The 21,248-nt window shown below is 41.4% G+C and overlaps 1 protein-coding gene across 1 annotated transcript in view; it reads left to right on the top strand.

Moving 5' to 3' along the window:
* Nucleotides 1-1,373: 1,373 nt before the first annotated feature.
* The window catches only part of LOC115200047 (transmembrane protein 132C), a 227,508-nt gene continuing 207,633 nt past the window's right edge, over nucleotides 1,374-21,248 (top strand). The window contains exon 1 of the mRNA XM_029762731.1: nucleotides 1,374-2,089. Within this exon, the coding sequence (XP_029618591.1) occupies nucleotides 2,044-2,089 (46 nt within the window). The 5' untranslated portion in view covers nucleotides 1,374-2,043. The remainder of the gene's footprint in view (nucleotides 2,090-21,248) is intronic.

Raw genomic sequence — 21,248 nt, 5'->3', positions numbered from 1 at the left:
TTAACTATATTTTTCAGAGAGAAAACGTGTAAGTCTGTCCAAATCGACCGAAACACAACAGGGGGTTAATAAAGCATAATAACTGTACTAGCTGAGAAAAGGTTAGAACTGGTAGGGCCTAATAACGGCTATAACAGTGACTGCATGAAGGTAAAGAATCAAAGAACCATTACATAAGAAGGTGCGGAGGTAGCCTAAAGGCTGGTCTCATATTTGGTCGCCGTTTCATCGACTATAGTGACTATGGAGATCGTCCGTGCGTCCGGTGCCGTGTGTCATCAACCGGGCACGTGAGATAAGACTTACGTATAGTAATCCACAAGGTGTCACTGTTGCTTGTCAATCAGCATCATCTGGGAAGTGGACACTGAACCCTAGACACGGATTGCGAAGAACACTAATCAATATGTTCCATTTAAGACTCCTGAATAATTTGGCAACATCAATTGGCATTTTTGTTTTGAATATCAGTTTGTAAGGAATGGGTTAAATATGTCAATACACTTCTTCTTAGATATCTGCATTTTAGTGTACGCCCCCGAGTGGCGCAGCGGTCTAAGGCACTGCATTTCTGTGCTTGAGGCGTCACTACAGACACCCTGGTTCGAATCCAGGCTTTACCACAACTGGCTGTGGTTGGGCTTCACAGTGCTTCGCAAAATTGTCCCTGCGTCGTCCGTAATTGTAGTTTAACTGACTTGCCTCGTTAAATAAAGGTTTAATTTAAAATAGTTTAGATCTTGACTTGCCTCGTTAAATAAAGGTTTCATTTAAAATAGTTTAGATCTTGTCTACCTCAGTGAGTTCGCACTGCGCACAGACGTCATTTCAATAGCTAGTTTTGGTTGAGATGTCAACTAACGTGAATTCAACAAAAAATGTCACCATGTCAAAAAAATAAATCACAAAACCTGTTATCTTCATTAGGACCCCATCACATATGCGCTTTAAAGTGCGTGCGTAGGGTGCTGAGCTGTTCGTCCGCCTTTACTTCACACTACACGCCCCCTAGACCAGAATTTGGCAATCTAAATTGTGAGTTGTGGGTTTAATTCCCTCAGAATTTTATACAAAGGATGTTGACAGTACACTGTACCAGGAGGATGGATTTAAGAGAGCAGAATTGCATGTCTTTATAAATTGGCTATATCTGCTGCAGGGAACATACCAGCTGAGGCAAATGCAAATAATTACTTCATGCTGCATAGTCAGCAGCCACATAGAGTGTCGAAGTTTGATGAAAACGTATATAAAACAATAACTAACCTAACCACTACGTTGTTCTGTATCCGACATGGGATTCTTACTTTTTGTTTCCGCTGTAAACAACCTGAATTATGCGTGATTTAAAACGTTTTATTTCTACGGGTGAAACAGGACACCTGAAGATATGAAAACATATCGTGTGCAATTCGATCACAACTTGTGTCTTCTGCAGCTAAAGTATCAGTGACTCTCTGGGAAATCATTGGGGTTCGACGATAAGAACCCGTACGCAGCGCCAAGAAACTTCAATATCGGGAGTCACATCGCTGAGCAAATGATGCAGAGGAGACAGGGATGAAAAACGGGTGAAGAAAGGGGATTAAAAATCTACTAAAATCTGCATTAGAAATTTCAATTTTTCTAACAACTGCTTCCATGGTGATTCATGATCCCAAGAAGAAAACTCTCCCTAATAAGCTTGGTCGACAAAGCGGAACGAAGCGCTCAAGTCACTATGCGCTAGATAGCGCTGAGCATGTTATTTTCAAATTTTAACAAGTCTTTTTATGTCTGAATATTTATTAGCCTACACATTGGTACGTTTTCATTAAGGTTCGGTATTCAGCAATGGGCACATTTTGCTGAGGGTTGTTCACTTTGGATGAGAGAAACGGCATTACTTTTGGAACTTAATAAGCTATCATTTGGATGGTCAGTGGACATTAGTAAACATCTGGCAGTCAGTTTCGATGCATCCAAGTCTATGATTCGCCTCCCTTTTTGAATGATCCATTAACACTAAGTCTAAATATATTTTTTTTAAAGGAGAAAATAAACATGTTGCATCTCCGAGCGCTACAATCAATCATGGTACTTCTAGGGGGTAAGTGTGACATTACTTTAAACAATTGTTTATTTGTTATCATTACACGTGCAGCTCAGCTCTATGGTTTTGATATTTGAATAATTAAATATTTATTCATTCTGGGATTCTTAAACTGTGCGTTGGTTTTGTGCCATTTTATGCTTCTCAAATCATAAATATATGTTGTATTGCTTGTTCAGGTAGTGAACTATTGCTCACCATGTTAACACCTTATTCAGATAGCTTCCTCAAGGGAATCTTTCATCTCAAGGCTAAATGCTTCCAACAAAAGTACCTGCTGATTTTAATATGTCAGCATGGCATTGTCATTCCTTTTAGAACAGTTATCTACAGCACATTCTCATACCCAGCTACATGTTGCAGAAGTATCTATCTCAAACAAGAGTTCATATGAGTTTGTTCAGTGAATCAAGTTTGCATTCGGCAAATGGAGTCAAAGCAAGTGGTCTGCTCGATTTGTGTTTAAAACATTTTTCAAGTTGCAGTCTGTGACCACTTTAGGCCTTTTCACACTTCATTGTTCTTAGTCTTGGTGTGAACATGCCTATTGTGAGAGTCAACCAAACCTAAAGGCCTATTGAGACTCAAGCTGCTGATACCATAGTCAAGATGCAGAGGTAGAGGGCAATTAAAGTGATGCTCCAGAGCTTTTGTATTAATTGAGCCAGCAGTTTTGAATGTGGTGCTCATGAGCCAAAATGGGTCTCTGAAAATTGTGCACAGTTATGTACTACGTCATCCATTTTGGTCCTGCAAAAAAATGTATATATGGAGGCAGCTTATGGTAGAGAAATGAGCATTAAATTATCTGGCAACACCTCTGGTGGACATTCTTGCAGTCAGCATGCCAAGGCTTCTTCTAACCCATTGCTTTCTACTTACTACATATAATAAATAATATGATTAAATTATATCTTTACATTAAAAACCAAAGTCTATCAGAATTCCAGTCATTCCAATAAATGTGTCACATATACTCCCTCTCCGAGCACTCGAGGTCACCAGGCTGCTCATTATTACGCACACCTGTCACCATCGTTACGCGCACCAGACTCACCTGGACTCAATCACGTGCCTGATTGCCTTCCCTGTATATGTTACTCCCTTTGGTTTTTTCCCTAGGCATTATTGTTTCTGTTCCAGTGTTCATGTCTGTACACTACCTGTGTTTCTTGTTTTGTTCTATGTTCATTTATTTATTAAATACACTCCCTGAACTTGCTTTCCGACTCCCAGCGTACATGTTACAAAATGTTATACCCCTTGATTTTCAAGAATAGGACTTGGAAATATGGAAGTATAGATTAGCCAAATTGTTTTACCTGAGCTTAACCCCAAAACTAAGGACGTATTAGCCAGCTCCACTCTGTTGTTTATGATTTTGTTGTCATGGAGGACTGATTGGGCTCATTGATTCTATTTGAAAAATAAATGCTGCGCTCATGCAGCATTTGCAATAGGCCTGTTGGTTCACTTTTTGTTGGTGACACTTTGATATCTTGATGCAGCTGTTTAAAGGGCAAATCCACAGATGAAACAATAACAAAATGGACATCCCGCCTCTGTTTTTGTAAAAAGTTGATGGATGGGCCTGGAGAAATGTAACGACTCTCAGATTAATACACAGAGCTATGGATGCAAGGGCTGACCGTCCATGATATGAAAATGATTGTTTTAAGCATGTTATGAGGGTATACATTGTTTGTTTACATTTACAATGTTTACAAACATTGGAGAAAAACAAGCATATATTTTGTGTGACAGTTGAACTAAGCTCATGAGGCATTTATAAATTATATTCTTCAAGAATCAATGGATATACAGAACAAGTCAAAAGTTTGGACACCTACTCATTCAAGGGGGATTTCTTTTCTTTTTTTACTATTTTCTACATTGTAGGATATAGTGAAGACATCAAAACTATGAAATAACACATGGAATCATGTAGTAACCAAAAGTGTTAAACAAATCAAAATAGATTTTAGATTTTCAATGTAGCCATCCCTTGCCATGATGACAGCTTTGCACACTCTTGGCATTCTCTCAACCTGCTTCACCTGGAATGCTTTTCTAAAAGTCTTGAAGGAGTTCCTACATATGCTGAGCACTTGTTGGCTGATTTTCCTTCACTCTGCGGTCCACTCCTTTCCAAACCATCTCAATTGGGTTGAGGTCGGGTGATTGTGGAGGCCAGGTCATCTGATGCAGCACTCCTTCACTCTCCTTCTTGGTCAAATAGCCCTTACAGAGCCTGGATGTGTGTTGGGTCATTGTCCTGGTGAATAACAAATGACAGTCCCACTAAGCGCAAACCATATGCAATGGTGTATCGCTGCAGAATGCTGTGGTAGCCATGCTGGTTAAGTGTGCCTTGAATTCTAAATAAATCACAGACAGTGTCACGAGCAAAGCACCCCCACACCATCACACCTCCTCCTCCATGCTTCATGGTGGGAACCACACATGCAGATATCATCCGTTCACCTACTCTGCGCCTCACAAAGACACGGCGGTTGGAACCAAAAATCTCAAATTTGGACTCATCACACCAAAGGACAGATTTCTACCGGTCTAATGTCCATTGCTCGTGTTTCTTGACCCAAGTCTCTTCTTCTTATTGATATCCTTTAGTAGTGGTTTCTTTGCAGCAATTCAACCATAAAGGCCTCCTCTGAACAGTTGATGTTGAGATGTGTCTGTTACTTGAACCCTATGAAGCATTTATTTGGGCTGCAATCTGCCGATTTCTGAGGTTGGTATCTCTAATGAACTTATCTTCTGCAGCAGAGGTAACTCTGGGTCTTCCTTTCCTGTGGCGGTCCTTATGAGAGCCAGTTTCATCATAGCGCTTGATGGTTTTTGCAACTGCACTTGAAGAAACTTTCAAAGTTCTTGAAATTTTACCGATTTACTGACCTTCATGTCTTGAAGTAATGATGGACTGTTGTTTCTCTTTGCTTATTTGAGCTTGCCATAATATGGAGTTGGTCTTTTACCAACTAGGGCTATCTTCTGTATACCATCCCTACCTTGTCACAACACAACTGATTGGCTCAAACGCATTGAGGAAAGAAATTCCACAAATTAACTTAACAAGGCACTCCTGTTAATTGAAATGCATTCCATGTGACTACCTCATGAAGCTGGTTGAGTGAATGTGAATAGTGTGCAAAGCTGTCATCAAGGCAAAGGGTGGCTACTTTGAAGAATCTCAAATATAAGATATATTTAGATTTTTTTACACTTTTTTGGTTACTACATGATTCCATATGTGTTATTTCCAAATAAAATAAAATACAATTTATTGGTCACAGAAACGTGTTTAGTAGATGTTATTGCGGGTGTATTGAAATGCTTGTGCTTCTAGCTCTGACAGTGCAGTAATATCTAACAAGTAATATCTAACAGTTTCACAACATATACCCAAAATACATGTAAATCTATGTAAGGAATGGATTAAGAATATATATACATATATGTCAGAGCGGCATTGGACTAAAATACAGTGGCATATTATAGAATACAGTATATACATATGAGATGGGTGACGCAATATTTACACACAATTAAGGGGACTAACATACCGTAGAATAGTATAGAGTACAGTTTATACATGTGAGATGAGTAATGCAAGATATGGGGACATTATTAATGTGGATAGTGTTTAATTTCCTTAACGTGGCCAGTGATTCCTAATCTATGTCTATAGGCAGCAGCCTCTGATGTACTGGAGACGGCTGTTTAACAGTCAGTGGTGTAGTATAGAATACAATACAGTATATACACATGAAATGGGTGATGCAATATGTAAACACAATTTAAAAGTGACTAAGATACCATAGAATATTGTGGAGTGCAGTTTATACATATGAGATGAGTTATGCTAGATACGTAAACATTATTAAAGTGGCTAGTGATCCATTTCTAAAAGTGGCCCGTGATTCCTAATCTATGTCTAAAGGCAGACACCACTGATGTGCTAGTGATGGCTGTTTTGCAGTCTGATGGCCTTGAGATAGAAGCTGTTTTTCAGTCTCTCAGTCCAAGCTTTGATGCACCAGTACTGACCTTACCTTCTGGATGATATCGGGGTGAACAGGCAGTGGCTCGGGTGGTTGATGTCCTTGATGATCTTTTTGGCCTTCCTATGGCATCGGGTGCTGTAGATGTACAGGAGGGCGGGAAGTTTGTCCCCGGTAAATGCGTTGGGCAGACCGCACCACCCTCTGGAGAGCTATGCGGTTGTGGGCGGTGCAGTTGCCGTACCAGGCGGTGATACAGACCGACAAGATGCTCTCAATTGTGCATCTGTAAAAGTTTGTGAGGGTTTTAGGTGTTAAGCCAAATATCTTTAGCTTCCTGAGGTTGAAGGCATTTCATAGTTTTGATGTCGTCACTATTATTCTACAATGTAGAAAATAGTAAAAATAAAGAAAAACCCTTGAGTAGGTGTGTCCCAACCTTTGACTGGTACTGTATATATACATATACTACTATTATATATATATATATATATATATATATATATATATATATATATATATATATACACTTTTAGAATACCTACATTTTTCCAGTTTTTATTGAAACTCACACAGTTTTATGTATTCTGAAATTAAAGCATAGAACAAATAAACAATTGGAGAGAAAAAATAAATCATTGAATTGTTTTGTTTAATAAAATTATATCTACATTGTTGACTCATCAAAGAAGCCACCTTTTGCAGACATAACAGCCAAACACACTCGTAGCATTCTTTATACAATGGAAATCAAATATTGTTTGGTATGTTCTTCCCATCACTGTAGCAGAAGTTCCCACAAATGAGTTGCACTTGTAGGTTGCTTTGCTTTCACCCTTCTGCCCAGTTCATCCCAAACCAGCTCGATGGGGTTTAAGTCTCCACGATTTGAAGCTTATCGTCTTGTTCTTTTCATCTAAGGTAGTTCTGACATAGCCTAGAGGTATGTTTTGGGTCATTATCTTGCTGTAAGATGAACCCCTTACCAACTAGGCAAACATCAGAGGGCATTGCAAGGCGCTACCTAAATGCTGTGGTAGCCGTTTTGGTTCAGGGTGCCACTCACTCTGTGCAAGTCGAAGACTCTGGATCCAGCAAAGAGCCCCAGACCATCACGCTTCCTCCTCCATGTTTGACAGTTGGTGTCACACACTGAGGAACCATCCTTTCGCCTACTCGATGGCATACAAAAACCTGCATGATGAACCAAAGATTTCATAGGTCCATTTGACCTTCTTCCAGACTTCAGTAGTTCACTGGCGGTGCTTCGTGGCCCAGGCAAGCCTCTTTTCTTATTTTCCCATCTTAGCAATGGCTTTCTTACTGCCACTCGACCTGTCAAACCTGCAGCTCAAAGTCTTCTCTTCACAGTTGAAACTGAGACTTGCTTACTTCGACCAGTGTTAAGCTGTACTTCAAGCTATTGTCCTGTGAGCCGCCTATCACACAAGCTGTTGACTCTCAGAAACTTGTCTTCTGATTATTTTGTGGCTTTGGGTTAGATTTCCCTCCAGTTTCCAAATGCCTTTTGATTGTGTAGGAAACTGTACTCATTGACACCTTGGCTTTCTTTGCAATTTCTCTAAAGGAAAGACCTACACTTTTAAGGGTTATAATGGTCTGTCTTCCTTTGTTAATTGCCTTTTTCTTGCCATTTTGATAGTAATATATTACTTCCTGCAGTACAATATTGTCCAAATAATGCTTAAGAGGGTGTAGTAACACAGTCTGCTCCAACACTGCTTTTATACAGGCAGAGTGTCATAATCGTCGTAATGGACAGACCATGGCACAGCGGGTAAAGTGCTCATCTTCTTAATTTATTTAAAGAAAACACTTAAACAAAATAAACAAATGACGAAAAACAGTTCCATAAGGCTCCCAGGCTATACAGAAAATAACCACCCACAAAACACAAGTGAAACAAATCTCAACTAAATATGGCCTCCAATTAGAGGCAACAAGAACCAGCTGCCTCTAATTGGAGGTCCTACCAAAAACCCAACATAGAAATAGAAAACTAGATTTAAACATAGAAATAGAAAACATAGAACCTAAACCAAAAACACCGAAACACACAAAACAAACACCCCCTGCCACGCCCTGACCAAACTACAATGACAAATAACCCCTTTTTCTGGTCAGGACGTGACAGTACCCCCCCCCCCCCCCCCCCCCCCAAAGGTGCAGACCCCGAATGCACCTCAAAAACAAAAACCCCATAAAAACAACCCCAAACTTAAAGGGAGGGAAGGGAGGGTGGCCACCGTCAACGACGGTCCCTGTGCTACACCCCCCCTTCCCAATCCTCCCACTACGGAGGTGGCTCTGGCTCTGGGCGTAGCTCCCGTTCAGAAGACTCTATGCTGGGGAGCGTCGCTGGAGGCTCCGGGCTGAGGAGCGTCGCTGGAGGCTCCGGGCTGAGGAGCGTCGCTGGAGGCTCCGGGCTGAGGAGCGTCGCAGGAGGCTCCGGGCTGAGGAGCGTCGCAGGAGGCTCCGGGCTGAGGAGCGTCGCTGGAGACTCCGGGCTGAGGAGCGTCGCTGGAGGCTCAGGGCCGAGGAGTGTCGCTGGAGGCTCAGGAGCGTCGCTGGAGGCTCAGGAGCGTCGCTGGAGGCTCTGGGCTGAAGAGCGTCTCTGTAGGTTCCGGACTGGGGACCTTTGCTGCAAGCTCCGTGCCATGGGTCATCACTACTGGTTCCGCGTCATGGATAATCACTGGAGGCTTTGTGCCATGGATAATCACTGGAGGCTCCGGGCCATGGGTTATCACTGGAGGCTTCGTGCCATGGATCATCCCTACAAGCTCTGGGCCATGGATCATCACTGGAGGCTTCGTGCCTTGGATCATCCCTACGGGCTCCGGGCCATGGATCATCACTGGAGGCTTTGTGCCATGGATTATCACTACAGGCTCCGGGCCATGGATCATCACTGGAGGCTTCATGCCATGGATTATCGCTGGAGACATCGGACCATTGACCATCATTAGAGGCTTCCTTCGGGGCGCTGGAACTGGTCTCACCGGACTGGGGAGACGTACTTCGGACTGCGTGCTCACAGCAGGCACCGGCCTTACCGAGCTATGGTGGCGCATTGGAGGTAGAGTGCGCAGAACAGGCACAGGGTACACTGGGTCTTGGAGGCGCACTGGAGGTCTGGAGCGCACGGCCTGCACAACCCATCCTGGCTGGATGGTCACTGTAGCCCGGCACGGGCGGAGCGCTGGCACAGGGCGAACTGGGCTGTGCTGGGGATGGGGGCTGCCGTGCGTAGAGCAGGCGCAAGGTAAACCGGACCGAGGAGACGCACTGGAGACCAGATCCGTTGTACCGGCACACTTCTTCCTGGCTGCCGGCCAACTCTCGCCGGCAACGCTGCGGAGCCCTTATTGGTAATGTGCTCATCTTCTTAACTTATATAAAGAAAACACTTAAACAAAATAAACAAATGACGAAAAACAGTTCCATAAGGCTCCCAGGCTATACAGAAAATAACCAAGCACAAAACACAAGTGAAACAAACCTCAACTAAATATGGCCTCCAATTAGAAGCAACGACAACCAGCTGTCTCTAATTGGAGGTCCTACCAAAAACCCAACATAGAAATAGAAAACTAGATTTAAACATAGAAATAGAAAACATTGAACCTAAACCAAAAACACCGAAACACACAAAACAAACACCCCCTGCCACGCCCTGACCAAACTACAATGACAAATAACCCCTTTTTCTGGTCAGGACGGGACGCAGAGGGTTTGTAAATAATCAACAAAAATTGTGACACCTGTAGGAATTGTTTGCATCAACTTTCAAGGCTTAATTTTCTCCCATTGCTGCAGAGCAGCTATATGTTGTTAACCCATTGCTTGTTCCCTGAAAAGGCCTTTTTTTATGACTCTGAATTGTACATTATTTTTCAGTTTCTGGTAACCTAAACCTTTTTTTTTAACCTCTGGCAGTTTACCGCTTACTTTTTTACCATTTCAGGTTATTCACTGGACCTGAACTGCTTAAATTTCAAAAAAAAATTGAAAAATGGGGGTGTTGGAAAACTTTTGACCGGTAGTGTATATATATATACATATATAATTTATAAGTCCAAAAATGGATGTAGCAACTGCCCCTTTAAGTCTATCAAAAGTGTGCAAGCTTGAACATGTGTCCATTAGGCTTATGGATTAAAAAAGCGTATCAGCATGAATTAGAGTCAGCAATAAAAGCCCCATTTTTATTCCATAGGCTGGGATCCGCACTGTGCAGCTGTTGCAGGAGTGAGTTTTTTTCACTGGCTATCCACTGGTTTCAAAAACAATGATTGATAGGCAGCTTAAACTTCTTGAATTCAACCATTATTGGGTTCAAATACACATTTAGATTTGTGAACAGCCATCCACAACAACCACAATAATAAATTGCTAAATGAGACAGCAGCAGTGTGATTCACATCAATGCGCTGTGTAGATAAAAATAATAAGTGATATCCGTATAGCCATAGACTACACCACTGCTGTCATCCTTACTTCCTTATTCAAGTTGGATAATCTTTGGTTGCCAACAGCAGTCGTACCATTGGAAGACTTATCTTGGACTGTAGCCTACGAAAGCCTATTCCTGCTCTTTTCCCATGATCCATAAAACCCATTTGGTGTGTCATCATACTGGTCTCTGACTTCTCAGACTCACTCAGATGGAACAAACTTAAACTTTTTCTATGCTAATTTGAATGTCATTGAGAAAACAGAGAAGTGTCAAAGATTCTTTCTGAATTTAAAAGTAATCCTTGAAGTAATCATCTAGTTTTTCCAAAGTATCTGTAATCTGATGACAATATTTTTGCTGGTAACGTAACGGATTACAGTTACTGCTTTTTGTAATCCCTTACATGCTGTGGCGACCCATCATTCAGGGTAGGTGGGTTCTACCTGTTTTGAGCCCCAAATTTTTGCAAAAAAGGTAGTTATTTTGGGCTTGCCTGTATTGCATGTTATTTTGGCATTAATACGTGTCACATATCAGTTTGCAAACAATGTAAAACAAATATATAGATCATTGAGTTAATAAAGCCGCATACAAACATGGTCTCTTTTTTATTTTCTTGAGTAAAGCAGGTCCAAAATGCAGGTGTTTTAGCTCAGCTCAGGGCTTTCTGTGGTGGTAGGGCAAGTCAGCAGAAAAAACGGAGCGTTGCGCCGTGATTGGAACACTTAAACAACACAATGTAACTCCAAGTCAATCACACTTCTGTGAAATCAAACTGTCCACTTAGGAAGCAACACTGATTGACAATACATTTCACATGCTGTTGTGCAAATGGAATAGACAACAGGTGGAAATTATAGGCAATTAGCAAGACACCCCCAATAAAGGAGTGGTTCTGCAGGTGGTGACCACAGACCACTTCTCAGTTCCTATGCTTCCTGGCTGATGTTTTGGTCACTTTTGAATGCTGGCGGTGCTTTCACTCTAGTGGTAGCATGAGACGGAGTCTACAACCCACACAAGTGGCTCAGGTAGTGCAGCTCATCCAGGATGGCACATCAATGCGAGCTGTGGCAAGAAGGTTTGCTGTGTCTGTCAGCGTAGTGTCCAGAGCATGGAGGCGCTACCAGGAGGCAGGCCAGTACATCAGGAGACGTGGAGGAGGCCGTAGGAGGGCAACAACCCAGCAGCAGGACCGCTACCTCCGCCTTTGTGCAAGGAGGAGCAGGAGGAACACTGCCAGAGCCCTGCAAAATGACTTCCAGCAGGCCACAAATGTGCATGTGTCTGCTCAAATGGTCAGAAACAGACTCCATGAGGGTGGTATGAGGGCCCGACGTCCACAGGTGGGGGTTGTGCATACAGCCCAACACCGTGCAGGACGTTTGGCATTTGCCAGAGAACACCAAGATTGGCAAATTCGCCACTGGCGCCCTGTGCTCTTCACAGATGAAAGCAGGTTAACACTGAGCACATGTGACAGACGTGACAGAGTCTGGAGACGCCGTGGAGAACGTTCTGCTGCCTGCAACATCCTCCAGCATGACCGGTTGGCGGTGGGTCAGTCATGGTGTGGGGTGGCATTTCTTTGGGGGGCCGCACAGCCCTCCATGTGCTCGCCAGAGGTAGCCTGACTGCCATTAGGTACCGAAATGAGATCCTCAGACCCCTTGTGAGACCATATGCTGGTGCGGTTGGCCCTGGGTTCCTCCTAATGCAAGACAATGCTAGACCTCATGTGGCTGGAGTGTGTCAGCAGTTCCTGCAAGAGGAAGGCATTGATGCTGTAATCTGTTACTCCCCAATCCTGCAGCTACTGTAGAGCTCTTCTTTTGTCTACACCCATTCAGCATCGTTCACACCCTCTTATTAAGCCTTTGCCCCACTCATCTCTTTAAGGATTCACATGTGAAGCTATCTGGTAACCATACGCTAATTCAAATAAAATCTATTTGTCTATTTGTCACATGCACAGGATACAGAAGGTGTAAACGGTGCAGTGAACTGATTACTTGCATAGTAGCAATATAAAAAACAGAAAGAGTCCAGATAAAAATATTTAATAAATATTTTGTCATTATTAGATGACGCTTACCTGACACACTTGTTTAAATTGATGGTTCATGTGAAGGAAATGCTATAACCTCCCCCCAGCCACATCTAGCTAAGTGGATGGGTCACTGTTGTCTAGATATGTACACATGTTCATGGAATACAATAGATGGCTGTAATCACCCCCAGACACACCTGGCTAACTTGATGGGTCATGTAATAATCCAGCCAAAATCTAGGTGCTAGCTAGCCAAACAATGAACCGGCATAATCCCAACTCGTACTACTACCAATACAAACATTATCAAAGCTGTAGTATGAATCTGCAGGAAGCTAAAGCTAACAAAGTAGGTTCAATGTTAGCTAGCTAACATTAGGCTATAACTAGCAATGCACAAGGATTTCTGATTCGAATAATATTACTACACAGATCATACACGTAACGTTAGCTAGTGAGCCAGCAAGCCAACATTTGCTAGCTAAGTAACAGTACCCTTCCTCTCGCAATAAAAACTACTTTCTGACAAAATTAGAAAATTAGATCTGAAAATGTAGCTAGACTCTTACCCGTACACGTACACATGGATGAATGCTTCACGACAGACTGGAACCATTTAACTCTGTTTTGTTTATAGCTACATCTTGTTTGACCAGCGTTGTGTCAAGTCACTCCAGTTCGGTCTGACCGTGGCGTGAGCAGAAAGTAGCCCATCACTTTTTCCAACGGAACTAGTTTCCTGAAACGAGTCACAAATTTGGTCACAGAGGTGTATATTGTGTAAGATTGTATGTCTTCACTGCTCATCAGTTTCTCCCACTACAGAGTGGAAACATATAGAATCCAATCCCTCTGCAAATGGCATATTTGCATGGTTCAGTTCAGAGGGCCAGAAAAATCTCAGTGTTTAGCTGTACGAGGTATGGAGATGAGCCCAATGGCAAACTGAGAATCCTTCCGCTCCACTGGATTAGCACTACTGATTGGACTGTTCCTTGGAAGATTTCTTTCTCTTGAGCATGTCAAACATTTTCTGCGTTGTCGCTCTCTGGTTGTTGTTCATCTCTTCTTTATTCTGTAGAATCCTAAAATCTTTACAATTACAACACAGAAGTGGGTGTATTCAGAAAATGTACAGGTAATAGCTTTGGAACTTTAGATAGCAGATTGAATCTCAGAGTGAATTAGTAATACTGATGTGAATTACTAAGTAGCTATAAGTTGTTAATTACTCAGTATTATGACTGAGATTCACCTGAGTTTTATTCAGGTGGACCTCCTCAAGTCTTCATCAAACTCAGCAGCATAAAGACCTGTTGTAGTCACTCAGCCACAGATCTGTCTCTGTCATCATCTCTTTGATCACAGGCCTACTATGAGAACTAGAACAGTTTTTCTGACAATAGGTGGCTGGGCAGAACACGATGGAGGATGGTTTTCCTCTACATTTTAAATTAGCCCTATTCCCTATGGTTAAGCCTGTCATAAATAAGAAAATGTTGGAACTCGTAATATGGAAGCTCCACATAACATCATGTACCATAGCAGCAAAAATAACTCTCCTTACATAAAAGTGCTCATTTCTGTAATCGTTTTGAGGCAATTCCTGTACAGAGAAAAAAAGTATTCCTTTGACAGATTGTTCATGGAGAGCACTTAGTAAAGGCTATCACAACTGTCCCACTGGGTAAAAACATCAGTTCAACATATAGTTCTGATTTACATTTGGTTGAGTTATCAACTAACGTGAATTCAATGTGAAATCAACAAAAAATGTCACCCAGTCATTGGATTTAAGTTAAAAGCTGGGTGAAAAGAATATTAAATTCCCTTGTAACGAGGACTTTTTGTATATCCAATCAGTTTTCCACATCGATTCATTGTCATCACATAGATTTTTTGTTGTTGAAATGATGTGTAAACAATTCTGATTCAACCAGTTTTTGCCCAGAGGGTTATCTCCAAGGTGTACTACACCTTATAGAGAGTAATGGAATTATAATTGGTTACCATATTGGTTCAATGAGGACACAAGAAAAACCTCCTGTCTCCCTTGCCTTGAGTTGTGCTAGAGGTTATACTTCCTGATTTGGAATCCTAAATGTTAGTAGTCTCTGATCAATTCACTCAGTAGACTATAAGGTAATGTAAGAACATTTTACATGCATTTCAAAGGCTGTGTGAAACTACCCTCTGTGTGCGCTTGTAAAACATGATTTTCAAATATCTATTTAATTTCAATGCCATCTGTGGAATGTGCTTTTGGTCTGTGAGAGCAGGAAGTGGTTTAAGAGGAAACACAAAGAATACATTTTAAATAATAAATTAAATAAATCATCGGAAGACTGATCTTTAATGGACTGAAAAGATTTTACATAATATTTTGTCTGAATATTTTTATCTCTTTGCTTATCATCTGTGGGGTCTTTTATATTTGTTTTGTCACGTCCTGACCATAGAAAGCTGTTATTTTCTGTGGTAGAGTAGGTCAGGGCGTAACAATTTTTTTTTCTAGTTTAGATTTTCTATCTTGTTATGTTCTAGTTTTGTATTTCTATGTTGGGCTTTTTTTGGGATGATCTCCAATTAGAGGCAGCTGGTCAACGTTGTCTCTAATTGGAGATCATTCTTAAGTAGTTGTTTTTCCCACCTGGGTTTGTGGGAGATTGTTTTTGAGTAAGTGTATGTTGTAACTTCGTCACGGTTTGTTGTTTTGTTCATTCAGTTTATTTGTATGTATTGCATAGTTTCACAGTTTAATAAAGAAAATGTGGAACGATACACACGCTTCGCTTTGGTCCGCTCCTTCATCCTCAGACAGCCGTGACATGTTCAAGCAAGTCATTACTGTAGTTGGAATTTACATTTTCACTGATTTTACTTTTTTAGGAGATTGTATTTCCACTATTAATGATGAAAATCAGCAGTAAGGGAGCGAGAGAGAGAAGAGAGAGAAAACGGGAGCGAGAGAGGGAGCGAGATAGTGTGTGTGTGCGTGCATGTGAACACATATTCTATGCTGGTGGCAGTGGCATAGGATACACCCCTGCAGCCCATGGGAGGGAGGCCCCCACGCTTTAGTTATCTACATAAGGGAATTTTGTCTTTTTTTCACCCAACTTTTAACCTAAATCCAATGACAGGGTAACATTTTTTTGTTGATTTCACGTTGAATTCCCGTTACTTGATAACTCAACCAAATGTAAATCCAAACTAAATGTTAAACTGACGTCTATGCCCAGTGGGACAGTTGAGATAACCGTTATAATTGTTTTTCTCTGTATTTTTTTTCTCTGTAAAAGAACATTGAATTGCCTCAAAAACATTACATAAATTAGCACTTTTGTGTGATCCCAGTACGGAAAGTTATTTTTGCTTCTATGGTACATGATGCTCAGACCTTGCATGGGGGCTCGCGAAACTGCGCTACGCCACTGACTGGTGAATTTTATGCACTTTAATTACAGAGCACATACACACAGAAAAAAATACTTACTCAACATAATGAATCGCACTGTGAGATAACACATTCAGACTAGGCAGATTGCTACAGTACCTCATAAAACAGTCATTGTCAGGAGCTAAAATATCAATTATTTTACTTAATTAAATAAAAATGTATTTCTAATTTCTTCCCAAAGTTGAAAATGTAATATCTCCTCTGAAACTCACCCCTCTTTTAATTGAAACTGAACTGTGTCCCAATGGGACTTCTGGCTGGGGAAAATAGCCCATATGCCATCCCTAGCTCTCATCCATCAGCTTATCAAGATCCAATAGAGGATCGAGCATGGATTTTCTACAATCGGCCTCATAAGTACTTAGCACACAAACCATGCTGTCTCCTCCTTCATGTGCTGTGACTGTCCCCATATGAACTATATCCGTCGAGGAATCACCATAGGCTTCTAGGATTTTTCTGACAGTAAGAATGTGTACACAATCACATAATTAACCCCAGTCGTATAATTCTTAACAATGAATGTGTCATAGTGTGAGCTATATGTTCATATGCAGTGAGTGTGGGATCCACTCACCTTTGTTCCCTGACAGTGGTGATAAGAGTTGCAAGTGGCACACTTTCAGCAGGCACAGATCCTGCAATGAGAAAGGGGAAGCAAAATATAAACAGAAGATTAAATGGTTTAAAAAGCTGCCTGGAGGAAGGTGAGAAACATGGCCAAAGCCAATAGATTAAAAGGCAATTGTAAAATCCTCTTTGTTTTTCTGTGAGTTTCAGCTGAGGTTCCATTGATAGTGTGGAGGTAATGAGTCCCTCTGTGTGTAATCTCAGTAGCACCCCCCCTCCAGAACCTCTAGTAAATGGATGGGAGATCTAAAGGAGAATATTGATGGGTTGCCCACTGATTTACTGTATAGCAGTTTATACCTAAATAAGGGCTCCACTCTGGGTTGTCTTTGATTCCCTCATGGTTTACCTTTAAGTCTACCTGGATGTTCTGGGAAGCAGAGTAAACTAAATAAAACACTTAAATTGACAACAATATGCCCATTAATTGAGTTCCTTTCATTGAGCTTGACCCTTCATTGCATTTGATAATGGGATGTACTGTAATGGTTACTGATGGGATTGAGTAATATGTTCAGAGAGTTTAACTGAGGGCAATTCATTGTAATAATTGATGTTGAGGCTGATTCAGTGTTTGTGCCTTCTCCCTTCTCCAGCCTTGTGATGTCAAAACAGAGAACCTCTGGATCATCATTCTGTCTGGTTTACCATGCAGCATTCACAACTGTGCTCTCATAACTGTGGGTGGGACCCCCAACTCATGACAGGCTGTAGAAGGCAGACACTCAGCATTGGGATAATCACATTATCACTGACTTATTTTCTTTAGAACAAAATGCTCTGTACTCAAATTGAAGTTCATAAACTTTCATATCAGATATTTCAAGTTTTGCTTGGCTGGTTTCCCACTGTACAGAGAACACATCTTACTGTTGGTGTCTAGGTCCAACATACAGAAAATCGACTTTCAGCAAAATGAGAAACTTATCTAATTATGAGTTATTCAAATATTACTTTGAAGCAGCAAAAGTATTATGTTTTCATTACCGCATTAATAGAAATGTTATTGCAGTAGCAGCCAGCCCGCGGAGAAAATGCTAAGCCAGCACAACATTATATTAGATATTAATGCAATATGTCGTGCTTGGAGGATTTTAGGTTAACCAGTACATTTAACTCAATATGATTATATTCTGCCGCTTTATTACGTACTATGATGATGATACTGTATTTTCAAGGCAAGCTGACAACTGAATTGTACCCCCAAAAGTGCTTCTCTGCTGGATAGATTTTTTTGGCATGCACATTTGTTTTGCATCGTTTCGTAATGAAGAGATTATGCACAGGTGGCTGGACAAAGGTTCACAGAGCATCAGAATGGAGTCTCTGAGAGTAACTGTCAGCATCTATTGGAGAAATCAGAGCTAAATGCATTAGAAGAGGCAATGAAGTGACAGGTGCATATTTTCAAGGCCCATTGACTTCTTTGTGGTGAGGTAGATAGACTGTCAGGAGTCTTGACACCTCTCTGTGATCGAGAGTGAGGCTGTTACTGAGCTGGGGATGAGTGAGTCAGAGAGCATTTAGAAATTAAAGGGTTAGCCGTATTGGTTTGATTAACGTCTAGTGTTGTTCTCATTCTCAGGCGGTAAATCTGCCAAGTACTGTAGATGCTAGATATCTGGATCACGTATTTGATACACACACTTCATTTGCTGTGTTGTCATCAGCAAATACAAATGCCCAATGCCAGCATCTAGCCTTCAAAACTCCTTCTAAGGGGTGTCATTTTCTGTGATGGAATGCACCTTTTATTTATTGTTGGACTTCAAATCAAATATTTTTCACGTGCTTCGCAAACCTCAGGTGTGGACTAACAGTGAAATGCTTACTTACGGGCCCTTCTCAACAATGCAGAGAGAAAGAAAATAGAGAAATAATAGAAAAGTAAAACACGCAATAATAAAAGTAATAACAGATACACAATGAGTAATAATAACTTGGAAAAATACAAGGAGTACCAGTACTGAGCAGGTGTACGAGGTAATTGAGGTACATATGTACATATAACTAGGAATAAAGTGATAGTAAACAGTAGCAGCAGTCAGTGTATGTGATGAGTCAAAATAGTTAGTGCGAAAAGGGTAAATGCAGATAGTCTGGGTAGCTATTTGGTTACCTATTTAACTAACTATTTAACAGCCTTATTTGTGGCTCAGGGGTAGAAGCTATTCAGGGTCCTGTTGGTTCCAGACTGCATTAGCAGAGAGAACAGTCAAAATGTCGATCTGTGGTGATGGACAAAAAGGGAATTTGGCTGATGTGAAACGGGCAGGCCCTGTAAAGGAGACAACAACAAAATGGATGGACGTGGATGTTTTATTGCATAATATACACAGGCTTATGCAGGAGCTGAATAAATCGGCTCTTCTTCTGCTTGAAGTTTAGATGTCAAACCAAACATGGGCCCTCAAATACCTCTGACATTGAAGGTTGTTTTAGTGGGCGATTTTACAAGACATTCAATCATATCTCTCTCCTCTTCTGCCAAAACAGCCACCCTCTAGTCTCTGCCATCTCCCTATTAGTTTATTTGGGTTGGATCAGAGTGGTGTAGCGGACGTGTTTACTCACTAGGCTGGGATATATGAACCCATTGACTCACCTCTATGTCATCTATCTGCACCATACATTCTCTATCCTTTCTCTGGTGGCTGTGCTGTCAATGTCAACAAATTATCTGCTTTTTACGTGCTCTTTGAGGGACTCTAAAGGTACTATAAACCAGCCTTTATTTAGAATTACATTCGGTTGTACATCTGTTGAAACAATACAGAAGAAATACCTTAACTGATTGATTGTGTTTTGTCCACTACCAATCAGTCATTTAAATGGCCTGAGGAAGAGAACTGTAACTATGAGTTAGTTGTGAGTGTAATTGGAAAGCCAGAGTGTTTGTTTGTCGCCAAGTAATGTGCCCAGAATCCTCTGCTCCTAATCAGAGTGGAGGTAATGGCCACCTCAGAGCTTAATCAGTACACTTGCCTTTCAAACAGGAATTGGTTAATCTTCATTAACTCCACTGAGTGAACGTTGACATCGTCTACACTCATTTTAAATAAAGAACACCAAAACCCCAAGGACACACTCGGTCAGAAACAGTGTCTGGGAACTGTGCAATGTTACTGTTAACTATATTTTAGACAACTAAATCCTAGGTGGAGGTACTACATCCAGAGCATTCTCTCAAACTCTAAATACATTTCTCTATTATTACTTGTTGCAACCACCTCCATCCTGCTACCCTCCCATCTTTGCTGCGATGCCCCTGTTGGATCCTACACAGCAGTTGCCCTGTCCTTGGCGTGCCAATGGCCTGTGACTCCTGAGCTCTCTTGCCATGGCCGTGTGGCATCAGTGAGTCAGAGACCCCCTGGCAGTCGCAGTGTAATGCTCAACACAGCTCTGTAGGCTCTGTGCACAGGAGGCTGCAATGGCACTGAGCATGACCTTCCCTGCTCCATTATCTGCTCCTGCAGCCTTTCCACACCCCAGGGCCCCCTCTTTAACACAAATTGGATGGGGCCTCTACAGAATGCTGAGAATGAATGAACCCGAGGATAACAGAGGATTAGCCAGAGAAACGTACAAAAATTGGATTCAAATTGGATGCAAAATGTATGAAGATGTTAATGTATCGCTGAATGATTTAGTGCATCACTGTCTGCTCCTTTTACGATCTGTCTGCCTCTAATTTCACTGTCTATCACAATTTTAAGTGCACCAGACAGTTCATTTTATTTTCATGCTCAACTACCTATCCATTGTTAGAATGTAAAATGCATAATCTGTGACACTGAAAGGTGATTTACTTCTGGATAGAAATCCTATGATGTCAACTCTCTCTCTCTCTCTCTCTCTCTCTCTCTCTCTCTGTCTCTCTTTCGCTCTCTCTATTTATCTCTCTCTCTCTCTCTCTGTGTCTCTCTTTCGCTCTCTCTATCTCTCTCTTTCTCTCTCTATCTATCTCTCTCTCTCTCTCTCTCTCTCTCTCTCTATTTCTCTCTCTCTCTCTCTCTCTCTCTCTCTCTCTCTGAGTTGCGCACAAATCCTCTAGTGGTGTAACTGTTCACCAAAACCACGGTTCGGTACGTATTGTGGTTTTGGGGTCACGGTTCGGTTTCGGTACTGCGGGAAAATGAAATGCCATTCACAATATTCAGCATTCCCAATGTTCCTTGTATTGTCCGTTGTGACCGGATTGTTATGTTGGGCCTCTCAAGTTTCCACGCTGATGCTATGCTTGTAACCATGTGGGAGGCGGGAATTTCCCAGTTGTGAAGTTGTAAATATTAGTTGGATGCATTCATGTGATTTGAGAAATGCAGATTGGCTAATGGCCAACAAGCGTTGTCAACCATAAACTTAAAGTACAGCTATCATGCTTGTAAACACAAATCACATTAATAGATTGCTTTTAATAAATAATATTTTGTTTTTTGTAACTGCTGAAAATGCTGTTATATAGGCCACTTCTTAAGTAGATGACGTCAGAGGTCACAACGTGTGAGATG

The sequence above is a fragment of the Salmo trutta genome, chromosome 9 (genome assembly GCF_901001165.1).
Source record: "Salmo trutta chromosome 9, fSalTru1.1, whole genome shotgun sequence".
In the NCBI taxonomy this organism is placed as follows: domain Eukaryota; kingdom Metazoa; phylum Chordata; class Actinopteri; order Salmoniformes; family Salmonidae; genus Salmo; species Salmo trutta.
This window is presented reverse-complemented; position numbering and strand designations above follow the sequence as displayed.